At 40.6% G+C, this 11,921-nt stretch overlaps 1 protein-coding gene and 1 long non-coding RNA gene across 3 annotated transcripts; one reads left to right on the top strand and one right to left on the bottom strand.

Moving 5' to 3' along the window:
- The first annotated feature begins 694 nt into the window (after positions 1 to 694).
- ankrd13a (ankyrin repeat domain 13A) lies at positions 695 to 7,642 on the top strand. Of its 2 annotated transcripts, XM_022198498.2 has the most exons (15): positions 695 to 1,288; positions 1,986 to 2,121; positions 2,428 to 2,552; positions 2,667 to 2,712; positions 3,007 to 3,150; positions 3,261 to 3,450; positions 3,969 to 4,035; positions 4,143 to 4,224; positions 4,338 to 4,399; positions 4,487 to 4,617; positions 4,722 to 4,879; positions 4,982 to 5,113; positions 5,210 to 5,370; positions 5,498 to 5,562; positions 5,729 to 7,642. In XM_022198498.2, the coding sequence occupies exons 1-15, from the start codon at positions 1,181 to 1,183 to the stop codon at positions 5,925 to 5,927; spliced, it is 1,806 nt and encodes a 601-aa protein (XP_022054190.1). In that variant the 5' UTR covers positions 695 to 1,180; the 3' UTR covers positions 5,928 to 7,642. The 2 variants fall into 2 exon arrangements, with proteins under 2 accessions (XP_022054190.1, XP_022054182.1); XM_022198490.2 differs by having other exon boundaries at positions 702 to 1,288; positions 2,428 to 2,712.
- A 997-nt stretch (positions 7,643 to 8,639) lies between these two features.
- On the bottom strand, positions 8,640 to 10,472 carry LOC110953508 (uncharacterized). Its single transcript, XR_002595857.2, has 2 exons — positions 10,150 to 10,472; positions 8,640 to 9,952 (listed from the first exon to the last, which is right to left on the bottom strand). It is a non-coding gene; the product is annotated as an uncharacterized LOC110953508 (long non-coding RNA).
- Positions 10,473 to 11,921: the final 1,449 nt, after the last annotated feature.

Genomic DNA, 11,921 nt, shown 5'->3' with positions numbered 1-11,921 from the left:
TTTCTTTCTTTATCTTCGTATATTTCATTTAAGATTAATTCCCCCATATGGTGCAATATTTTTGGTTAAATTTGCCGCAACTTTGGTCAGTGCGCAACCTGGCAGACCTAGCTGAGGAAACTAAACTTAATTACTCAAGAGCAGGAGGTGAGTTTGATATATTCACTTTTTTGAAACTGTATAAATCTACTCTGTTTTGCAGCGAATAATGGTCCGATGAATTTTCATTCACCGAGAGTCTTTAAAAATGCACATTACACATCAATATCTATCTTTAATTTCTGAATAAAATAACAAGAAAATATGCAATCAATTGTAATGTGTCGGTGACCCCGCCTTGAGGACTTGTTCACTAAAACCTTCGCAGAGGTGCAAAGTGCACCAAACACGATTGAGATGAGTCGACAGAGTAAACCATAACCGCGTATTTAATATTCTTTTATATCAATACAGTTTAAAGCTACAGTGAGTCGTTAGGTTCACGTATTACACAGCAGAACACTGGCGATGCCATTTCACATTTTCAACGTCCCTCGAAGCAGGGAAGATCCCATTTCGACGTTAAAGACAAAACGTAAAATTTATTACCAGCACTGTTTATTTCGTCAATGATTACGGGATAAAATTGCATTACAGTCATAAGAAATTACATACATAATCATGCTTGACAGAAAATCTAATTATTTCTTGATTTTACTTGGGTCGAGCGTTCTGCTACCCCCATGCGGACATGTAGAATGGCTGCGTCCAAACTGGAACTGACTATTCTCTCCTCTAAACGCAATGGTTTTATCTAAAAACATGTCTTTTTCGTGTATTTGTTACGGTTATCGTTGTAGTTATGCATAAATTAAGCAACGTTTTAAAGTCGGTTGGCAAGTAATTCTAATTAGACGTTAATAATTAGATTGTGAGTGTGATTCTATGTAGGACACCCCTGTCGTTGCTGGTTACTCCTCCTGGCACTTCCTTGTTCAAAAGTTTTATTTAGGGAAGGCTTGGGGAAAAGTTGGTCAGCGGATTGGATATTATTTCGATGCTGCTGTCACATATTAAGGACATGGGTCGTATTTGTCGTACATGTTAGCAGAACTGGCGTGCAGCTATCGCAGCTTTTCCCATGGCTATAATAATTATTAGAGGCTGGCTAACTTTGCACTGAGAGGTTCCAGAGAGGAAGATGTCCATGGCTACCGTTAGCGAAGACATCAGACAGAAGTTCCCCTTGCATTCCGCAGTGTGGGAGAATGATTACAGGAAACTGGAAGAGCAGATAACGTTACCACAGGTGGGTAAAAACGCCGAGTATCCTGCTAACGTACACATTCATGCCTGCTAGCTTGATGAAGCCAGGAGTTGGATCTCCGTAGCCAGTTAAAGTAGGCCGGTGGTGTTGACAGATGCTCCGTAGTCACACAGATCACGTTTGAATACGTGAGAGGACAAAAGTTAGCTATTCATTGATCAACAGGTTTGAAAAATTAAGTTAATTTAAGAATTTATTATAATACAGATTCACTGCTTGTTTCCAGATTAAATTTAGGCTACCGACCAATTCACTGGATCACTCACAGTACATTTTCTGAATACAGATGATGGCACAGATTTGATAGAGTGATAGCAATAATTGAAATATATAGATTTGTTGTGTGTTTTGCATCGAAGTATTGCTATTTGTGTGTGTTGACTATGATCAGCAGTGATGATCAATAACACATTTACTGTATGTGCATGACTCATATGAGGAGCAGACATGATGCTCATGCACTTTTATACTTTAGTTTATCACCAGCCAAGACCTAAATTGAAGGTGTAAAACCACAACTGTATGAGTTATAATATGACGGCCTTCAGTTACAGGGCCACCACAATATGCTCTTCTGCTCATATAACTGGTTATCATTTCGGCCCTGCAGCATTTTCTCTAAACAGGTACCTGTTCACATTAAAAACACAAACGCACTGTTCTGTATTTATTTTTTCAGAATGACATTGAGGCTGTGGATCCCAGAGGCCGGACACCCGTGCACCTGGCTGTGTCTCTCGGCCACCTAGAGTCAGTGAGAGTCCTCCTGAGACATGGTGCTGAAGTGACAAAAGAAAATGCCAAGAATTGGACAGGTTAGTTCTAAAACTGGCTAAATAACATAAATGTTTCCTTCATTTTGTTTTGCCAAAGGACTTTTTGATAATTTATGGGTTGTTTCATTTCCCCTTTCCTCTCTTTAACCTTCACGTCATCTGCTCTTAATGGGGCTTCTGGTAAATGTGCATATCCACCCCTGCGATTGCAGTAAAACTCTTCCACTTTCCTTGGTTATTACCGTCATTGTTGAGGTTTTGTAATGGATAATTGCTACTCCTTGGGAACAGATGCTGTTTCCTTAAAAGGTTTAGTGGTTTGTTTATACTTGTCTGTCTGTGTAGTGCTGCAGGAGGCCGTTAGCACTGGAGACCCAGAGATGGTCCAGTTAGTACTTCAACGCAGAGACTACCTCAAAGCCTCCACTGCTCTGGGAGGAGTGCCTGAGCTGCTGTCAAAAATCCGCGAGGTTTTACTTTATATACCTCCCAGTTGTCTTGTCATCATCCGTACATGTGCCTGGAATCCCTGGCACTTCACAGCCAAAGTAAGTAATTACTATATTCTTTTTTTTCATCTCCAGTCTCCAGACTTCTACATGGAAATGAAGTGGGAATTCACCAGTTGGAGTACGTTTTTTGTTTGTTTGTATATAGATGTAAATCTATAGAGGAAGCAAAGCAGAGTTTGTGTACATGGTAACATGTAGGACAGGCTGAATACAAAAGAGGAAGGCATTTGCATGTGTTTTTTGTGTTTAAATATACTCACAAAACTCAAAATGTTCTCCAGCCAAGATGTTTCATCAGGTCGTACAGGAAAAACTGCATACTTGTGCGTCTGTGTAGGTGTAGCATTTGTTTTTGTTTCATTTGGATACATTTCTTTGCACTGTGTGACATTCATTTGCTGTTGCCTCACAGTCCCTCTTCTGTCCCGAGTTTGTCCAAGCGATGTTTGTCGCATTTGGAAAAGTGGCGCTTGCCTGCGAGTGGATGCCACTCTTCTAGGCTTTGAAAACATGACCTGGATCAGAGGGCGTAGAAGCTACATCTTCAGAGGAGATGGTGTGTGTCTCAGCTCTCTCACACAGAAAAATAAAAATCCAGAGTTCTTTACAAGAGTGGTGCTGTTTCTGTAAAATACTGTAAGCGTTCCCCTGCCTGTATTTTGACAGATTCATGTGCAGAGTTGATGGAGGTGAACCATGATGATGAAGTCGTGGACACTGAACGCTTCAATATATCCCAAGAAATGGAGGACGTCACATTAGAGTCAATGCAGCCCGCTGAGCAGGAAGTTGCCAAAAGGTTGACTACTCCTATTGTCAACACCTACTTGGACACAAAGGATATTGCTTTTGAGAGGCAAGATGCTCATCTTTTTTGTTCTCCTTTTCCTCACAACGTAAACTTATCTAACTTCCTTTGATCAGCCAAGATCAAACTTTGCAGTGACAGTTTTCCATTAAGAGTTGGCATTTTCATTCTTGTTTTAATGTAATTTCATTCCTGGGTGAGGCTGCTGTGTAATTCTATTAGACTTATAATTCATCATTTCCCCTGATCTATAGATGACATTTCTAGTATCACAGTATAATGTAATTGTCAAAAATCCAATATTTACACCAACACATTTATTTAAAGATTGTCAGGCTGCCTGTTCTCACTTTTAAGTTGGTGTGTTAATCACACACTTTGCAGCTGGTTCGAGTTAATGAATTATCACCCCAGTGTCTGGATGACTACCTCAAACACAGGTTACAGTTTTACCTGATAGACAACTGACATTGTTGTTTGTTCTATTCTCTGTGTTGTGGAAGTTATTACAAACTGATTGATGGATGTTCTCTGCAAGTTCTATAAAATACAACCACTTTTTACAGGAACAAGTCTGGGATTTGGGGCTGGAGAAGTGACAAAACAGAAATGGTCAATGGATTTGAAGCAAAGGTTTGCAGAACTTATAAGTCATTCATACTGTTAAATCCAAAGTGTATTACCACTGAAAATAATCTTTTATTATTTTATATGACATTAGTTTCGGATTGTTTTCTCAGGTTTTCAGTGTGAACAATGTAAATGTGGTAATCAGGACTAGGACGGAGCATCTCACAGACGAGGAGAAAGCCAGGATTAAAAGTAAGTGCATAACATTCTTAATGCATTCTATGTATAAAACATTCACACATAATAACTAAACTACATTTTCTTATAACTGAATTGGAGTACTGAAGTTACTTTTTTGTTTGAAGGTGAAAGGAACATCCTGGAGTCTCTGCTAGGAACTGTGGAGCAGCACATAAGTGCACAGGGGGTAAAATGTGCATTCAGTAATTATTTAAGAATAATACATTTTGATCTCACCCACCAACTGATTTCATGCAACTGCCTCATTTTATAGGACCTTACTCTTGAGTATGCAACTGCCAATAATCCCACTGCAATCACTCCAGAGGAGTATTTTGATCCTGACTTTGATCTTGGGAACAGAGACATCGGCCGTCCCATCGAGCTGAGCATTCGAACACAGAAGTAAGACACATTTTAGGGTTTATTACACTCATCATTTCTTTCTTATTTTTGCTTTATGCTGTCTGTATGATGAAATTGCAACATTTTCTGTCTTCTTGTCTCAGGTTCAAAGGTACGTTGTGGATGAGCGAGGAACATCCCCTGTCGCTGGTGGAGCAGGTAACCCCCATTATTGACCTCATGGCTCGAACCAGCTCCCATTTTGCACGGCTGCGAGACTTTGTTACCTTGAAGTTTCCTCCTGGATTTCCTGTTAAAATAGGTGTGTGACATTTCTTTGATTTGTTTTTTATAGACCACGCGTAGAAGCACTTTGACCCCTTATCTTGCCTATTTTACATCTCGTGCTGTTCTTCTCCTGCAGAAATTCCCCTGTTTCATGTGCTGAATGCCAGGATTACATTTGGCAACGTGAATAAATGCAGCACCGAAGAGGAAGCGCCCACAACGGCAGCAGCCACACCGACATCCTCAGGAGACGATGAAGAAGCAGCGGGTAAGAACGCAGCCAGTTTGCACGGCGTTTTAAAATACTAAATGTACGTCTGTAATTTCTCACCTGATTGTCTTGTGTGTTTTGTTTTCCGCCCAGCACTGCCTCTGTTTCAGGTGTGTCCCGCAGTGTTTGAGGTGCCTGTGAGTTACCACCGCCGAGGGGGCAGCCGTCACACGCCCATGTCCAATAACGACGAGGAGCTCTTGCAGTACGCCATCCATCAGAGTCTCCTGGAGTCTCGCAGAGGCACAAGTCAGGTCGGAACAATCCTAATGCAGCTCCGTCACAAACAAACACCTCCACACAAATCTGTAATTTTCCCATATGTTTATTTTTTTTTCCCAATGCATCCTGTAAATGCTCCTCTTGCATGTGTGGCTGTAGGAGGGGAGCTGGGATGATGTGGATGCAGACTTCACTGATGTTTTGCCAAGTAGCCAGAGTGACAGGTAGGGACAGGTTTAGGTTGTCTGCAGAGCAGCTCTTTAATTGAATGCATTAAAAACAGCAGTTTCCTGTTTTCTTGCTACTTGGTAGTTCTTGGAATACTTGGATGCTTTGTGAAAGTGACAGAGCAGAGCTGGATCTCATTTTCTCCCCTTAATGTCCTTCTAGGAGTATCCCAGAGGGGGTGCTAGTGGAATACAGAGACACCTCCAGCCCTGCCAGCTCCCCCTCTGCCTCTAGCCCCGACTCAGAGCTCCGCCTGGCCATGGAGCTCTCTGCACGAGTTCAAGAGGAGGAGGAGAGGATGAGGAAGCAAGAGGAAGAGGAGCTGGAGAGGATATTGCAGTTGTCGCTCACCGAGAAGTAAAGGGAACAAGAGGGAATACTTATTAATACAACTTTTCCAGATCCAGAAGCAACCACCACACCTCAAATTACCTTCCCCAAACCACTCTAGTCATCTATGCAACCGCAGATTTCTTTCTGTAGCAGATCATTCTTGCACAGGCAATATCAAACTCTCCGTATCCAATATTTTCCAAATGGTATTTTTGGTAAGAGCATACTCTTTTGTATATTTCTATCTTGGCATAGTGTGTCTCCATCTTCAAGCTTGATTCATTGACTAAGATCATTTTGGTGGGATTCTACTTTTTATTTATTTAGTTTCTTTTCCTATTCAGAATCGCAGCAGCAACCTACAAGGATTGATAGTATTGTTGTCTAGAATGGGACTGAATCAGTTTAATTAAGGTTCTGTAAATAAGTTTGACTACTGAAGGTGACTTTATATAGTAGGCACTCAAATGCAGCACATGCAGTCCAAAAAACTGTTGTTTTTTATTTTCTCAGTACTTGTTGCTTCTGATTTTTTGTAAGCTAGAATGAAAACAGCCTAGCACAACAGAGAGCAACTGGCACTGTGAAGCTAGAAGTTCAGGTTTGAGTGTTTTCACAGTGAAGTCATCTTCCAGAGTCACTTTGGTGAGAATCATGGGTTCACTGAATGACAGAAATCTCAGGGTTCCAACTTTACAGATTCACCGTTTGCTTTGGAAATAATTTGTTAATCAACTGTAAAACTTTCTGAAATTGTCACCTGGTAAATGTTTTGGTACGAAATGGTACCACTCATACATATCACCCTATAGTGTACCAATAATAATTTAATTGGGTTCATTAAGTGTTCATATGTAAAGGCATTTTCCCGTACTTTGTGAATGTACATTCTACAGATGGGTAAACAGAAGCATGTTGCTGTGAGAGAAACTTCAAATTAGCCGCATGGTAATGTAGCTTTGCTGCAGTAAGGATGAGGTTTTAAGTTCCCTGACCTGATTTTTAACGTCTCCTCTGATTTTGTGGTGACAAAGGACTTATTTTTGTAAACTGTCAGTGAGCAACTTCACCTCAGTTCAAACATGCAATAGCAGAGACCAGTGTGTCTGTGGATTTCCACCTGTCATGCAGCTTAGAAGCAGCTACACAACTAGTGTTGCAGAGATTATTCCAGTTCGTAAGGACAGTCTGCCTTTTGTAGCCACGGACAACTTAAGACCTCTGAGCAGAAGAAAAGACAGCACAGACTTTAAGATCAAGCATGCCCACCGTATATAGGTTTAGTTTCTTCAGCATGTGCCAAGGATTGCTTTGCTCTGATAACACTTGGTGGGGTGGAGGCGCAGTGACAGTGTTCTGTAGTGCCACTCTGACTAAACTTTCCGAACAGATTTTTAAAAATTTTGTAATAAAAAAAAACAAGCTGAAGAGCTTTCAGCTGTACCAGGGTGATGCTGAGTAACATGCATTAACCACTATAGTTGATTTCACTGACAACCAACCACTTATCAAAGGTCTCTGTGTTGCTGCATCTGGAGCTTCAGCTGAACAACTACTAGTTGTAACGACCAAGTTGCCAAACTGCTGAAGAGTCAACTTTGAAAAGGCTAGCTTTGTTTAATCTTTGCAAGGCACCGTTCAGGCTGCAAAGTTGTTGTTTTTTTAATATGATAAAATTTTAAGAGAATATGTCAGTTTCAAAATGGTCTAAAATAAAAGCACTTTATTTCCATGAGGATTACATACATGGCTCATGTACTTTATTTATAAAAATACAACAAAGGAGACGTTGTTACGTGCTGTTCTATAATGTACTGTGATGGATGAGTTTTTCTTAAAAGGAACTAGTCTGAGTGTGATCTTAAAAAATATTAACTTTTCCCTCTATACATTGCCAGACACCTGCACAGACTTTTGGAACCTCCGTATAGGCAGCAGTAGTTGTCTACAACATTAACTATCTTTCTATTGATTTTCTATACTCCACTGAATGCTCTGTAGGGTAACGGGGGCTGGAGTCTATCCCAACCGACTCAAGGCAAAGGCAGGGGACACACAGAGACAATCAAACCAAACACACTCATATCCACAGCTGTGGACAATTTAGAATCACCAATTAACCTCAACAGGTGTGCTTAAAGAGGACATGAAGGTAGTTGGTGTGAGAGAAGAGGATGCAGCAGACAGGGTTAGATGGAGGCAATTGATTCGCTGTGGCGACCCCTGAAGGGAAAAGCCAAAAGGAAAAGAATTAACATCAGCAGATCTTTGGACTGTGGGAGGAGGCTTTTTGCTCCTGCTCCTCATACAGATCTCGCCCTGCTGATTTAAGTGGTCAAACAAATTTGTTGCTTTGCCGTATGTAGTGACAATGAGGCAGATTTTAAATTCCATCCATCATCTTTACACCACTTCATTCTCATTAGGATCGCTGCGGGACTGGAGTCTATCCCAGCAGACTTGGGGTGAAGGCAGGAGACACCCTGGACAGAACGCAAGTCTGTAGCAGGGCTACATGTAGAGACAAACAATCACTCACATTCACACCTACAGGTAATTTAGAGTTACCAATTAACTTCAGGATGTTTTTGGACTGTGGGAGGAAGCCGGAGAACCTGGACAAAAGCCACGCATGCACAGAGAGAACATGCAAACTCCATTCAGAAAGATCCCAGGAAAGCAGATTTTAAATCCAAAATGCAATTAATTTCAATGACAATGAAATACTGAAATTATGACATAAGATACAAGAACAAATATTTATTAAGAATCTCAATAAGTTGTTACAGCTCAAATATGTATGACAAGCAAGAGACTCAATGAAAACAAATGGTTCTCATATTAACAGTCATGGTTTGTTGATTTAAGCATGAGTAGAGATGGGTACTGAGTACAGGCATTTAATATTATAATTAGTACTGTTTTGTGCCAAAAACTGATTACCAGTCAGTTTTACATCTACAGCTGCTTTTACCTGGATCAAACTGTGACAACATAACAACTGTTCCTGTGGTGACAGTAAAAGTTTGTCTTGTGAAACCTTAACATTTCTTGTAAAGGAATAATTGAGACCAAAGACTTTTTTTTTTTTTGCTGTCAGGCACAATCAGACCTGACATTTAAGATTATACAAGAACAGCAATTAATAATTGATCAGTTTGTCAACAATTAAATGAATCACCAACTATTTGAGAAAAATACAATTCTCAGATGTCAGCTTATCAAATTGGAACATTCTATTTTTTTTTTTAATTCTTCATTAAAGTCAACTGAATCTCTTTGGTCTGTGGACAAAAATACACTTAGAGGGAAGTTCTAGTGAGCTGTAGTAAACTCAAAATCACATTTTCCCCCATTGTCTGATATTTTACAAACCAAAGAAGTGATGAATTAATCTAGAAAATAACCAGCAGATTAACTGATAAAGAAAATATTGAATGAGATCAGATCATTTTGATGCACTAACATTTCACTCACAATGTAGGTGCTGCAGTCACTTTTTGGGAAATGGAAAGTATTGTCTAGCACTATGTAAGTTTAACTGGTACTTTGCAGCCATTTTAACTGGTAAAAAGGACTGACCTGATTGGTATACCGCATATATAAGATAAAATTACGGAGAGACGTGAGTATAATTGCTTTAGTAGATTGCAATCAGCTTTTTTTTTCTTTTTTGGCAGATAATCATTTTTTGACACAACACCTCCACATGATTGGATCGGTATTTCAGAACCTTTAAGCTTTTCCCTACAACATTTAAACAACAAAATCTCTTAAATAACCTGAGCTCATGACAGATTAATCAGCTGACAGAGACTGTGCAGGCTTCCTGGCAGCTAGGTGGCAGAGATCAGCTCTCCTCGGTATGCTTCCCCCAGCAGGAGGCTCCGGTACCGGGGCTCGGCTCCTCGGTGCAGGCGGCTCTTTGCACCGGGGCATATTTGTGGGTGTCGGTTTCGGGACAGTTTCAGCGACGAGCCAGCGGTTTGTAGACGCAGACAGCCATGATGATCATGAGCAGCAGCAGCACAGCCAGGACACTCCCCAGAGTGACTGAACGGACAGACAGACAGCAGATAAACAACATGATGGATCAACTGCTGGTCATTCTGCTGTTTTAATCAGCAGGTTAATGTCTCTGTAGGGTAAAGAAAAAGCACCAGACTGCAGTAGAAACACCAAACAGGAGCCTTGATGTCAGCATCACTTCCTGCACTGACAGGCCTCACATCAGTCACATGAAGTCTCACCTAAATTCTGCTTCTGCAGCACCACATAGGCTCTTTCTGTCAGTCTGTCCTCCGACTGAGCTCCGACCATCACACTAAAACACATTATTACAGATGGAGGGATCAGCAGCTGCAGCATCATAGCGGTGGATCCCGGAGGAGGCTGAGGAGGCTGATGATGGTGGTGGTCATATGGTGGTGGTGATGATGATGATGATGGGCGTGAGGTTTCTTCTTCCGCTGGAGTTTCTGGGTCCTAATGCCGGCGGATTTCTGCATCACTAAAAATGATTAGGCAATTAGTCAATGAATTGTCAGTTTTTCATATGAGATTAGTCACTAACTGACTAAAAGCAACACATATCCTTTTTTCTCCAATGGAAGTAAATGATCGAATTTACTTCAATGTAAACAACCCAATGTGGAAAGCTGATAGAGGAGATCCTGAGGCTAGAGAAGTACCTGAGAAAGAATGAGGTGGAGATGGAGGAGGAAGAGTTTTAGGTGACTGAGCTGCAGATTGAGCTAGAGAGTGACAGGCAGCTGGAGGAAAGGCTGCAGGAGCTACGTGGGCGTCTGCAGGGCTGTGAACTGGAAACTGATGAAAAGCTTCCTTCGGTTACGACACCAACATTCTCCGGTAGATCTGTTGAGTCTGCTCCCTCATATCAGACAGTGCAGACTCCTAAAACTGTTTTCTCCACATCTGTACATTCCCGAGATCTGTATCGCCTTGATCATGCTGATGTTGCGTCCTGCTGTTCCTCTGGTCTTCTTAAACACCCTCATTAGTTGACTCGTGTAGTGATCCAGTTGGGACATACAGGTCGACAACAAGATGACTGTAGTGATGCGAGTGAAGTCAGCATTTACCTCACCCTCAGAAAACAGTGTTGGCCACCTCTTCTTGAATTCTGCTATAAAAGGCATATCACAGGCATGTCCCCTGACAATACCTGTATCACTTCTAAACTGGACAGTAGGTTATTTGATCTTCTGGTTTACTATTTTAAAAATGCAAACCCCTCAGTGCAACAAAAGTCGATACACGTGTCATAACTGAGATTTAAATCTTTTATTTTTGATGACAAACTCAATTCTCCTCAGCATTTGAAGACTCCAGTCTTGCACACATTTCTGCAGAGATGTTCTGTCATTCTTCAGAGACATTTTAGTTAGTAGCTTTTTTTCCTTCTCTTTATTTTTTTTTACTTTTTTCTCCTATTTAGAAACTCTTGTGTGAGTTTGGCAGTATACTTTATATCATTTTTATTGCATAGTTATCTTGATCTCGTCTCATCAGAGAATGTGCATGTAGCTATACCCAGTCGACAGGTTCAAAACTGAGAAAGTTTGAGCGTTCACAGGTCATTTTAAAACAATTTTCATGCTATTCGGCGAACTGGAAATCACACCTGTTCTGAATTTAGTTTCAGGAATCGCACGTTCATTAACTTGTGGGTCAGTGTTTGCAGATGTATTACTTTTGTTGCATTTAGTTTCTGCGTTGAGGCTTAAATTTGTACATATAATCTCTCAAAAACTATCTGTTTTTGATTGTTCAAAAGATGAAATACTTTCATGTACAACTTAGAGATAATACAAATATTTTAAATTGATTGACATTAAACTTGACATTAAAATGATATTATGCAGGCATTTGCTCACCCCTGTTTTATTTAGATCTTGAAACTTTGTGTTGAAGAGCATTCTTGCTTTATCAAGAAATGTTTGGCCGGCCTGCTGATCACTTGGATCAAATTAGTCACAAATGAATCGATGGATTAGAAGTG

This window comes from Acanthochromis polyacanthus, chromosome 7, assembly GCF_021347895.1.
Source record: "Acanthochromis polyacanthus isolate Apoly-LR-REF ecotype Palm Island chromosome 7, KAUST_Apoly_ChrSc, whole genome shotgun sequence".
Lineage (NCBI taxonomy): Eukaryota > Metazoa > Chordata > Actinopteri > Pomacentridae > Acanthochromis > Acanthochromis polyacanthus.
Note: the sequence above shows the minus strand (reverse complement) of the source record. Positions and strands in the feature narration are given on the sequence as shown.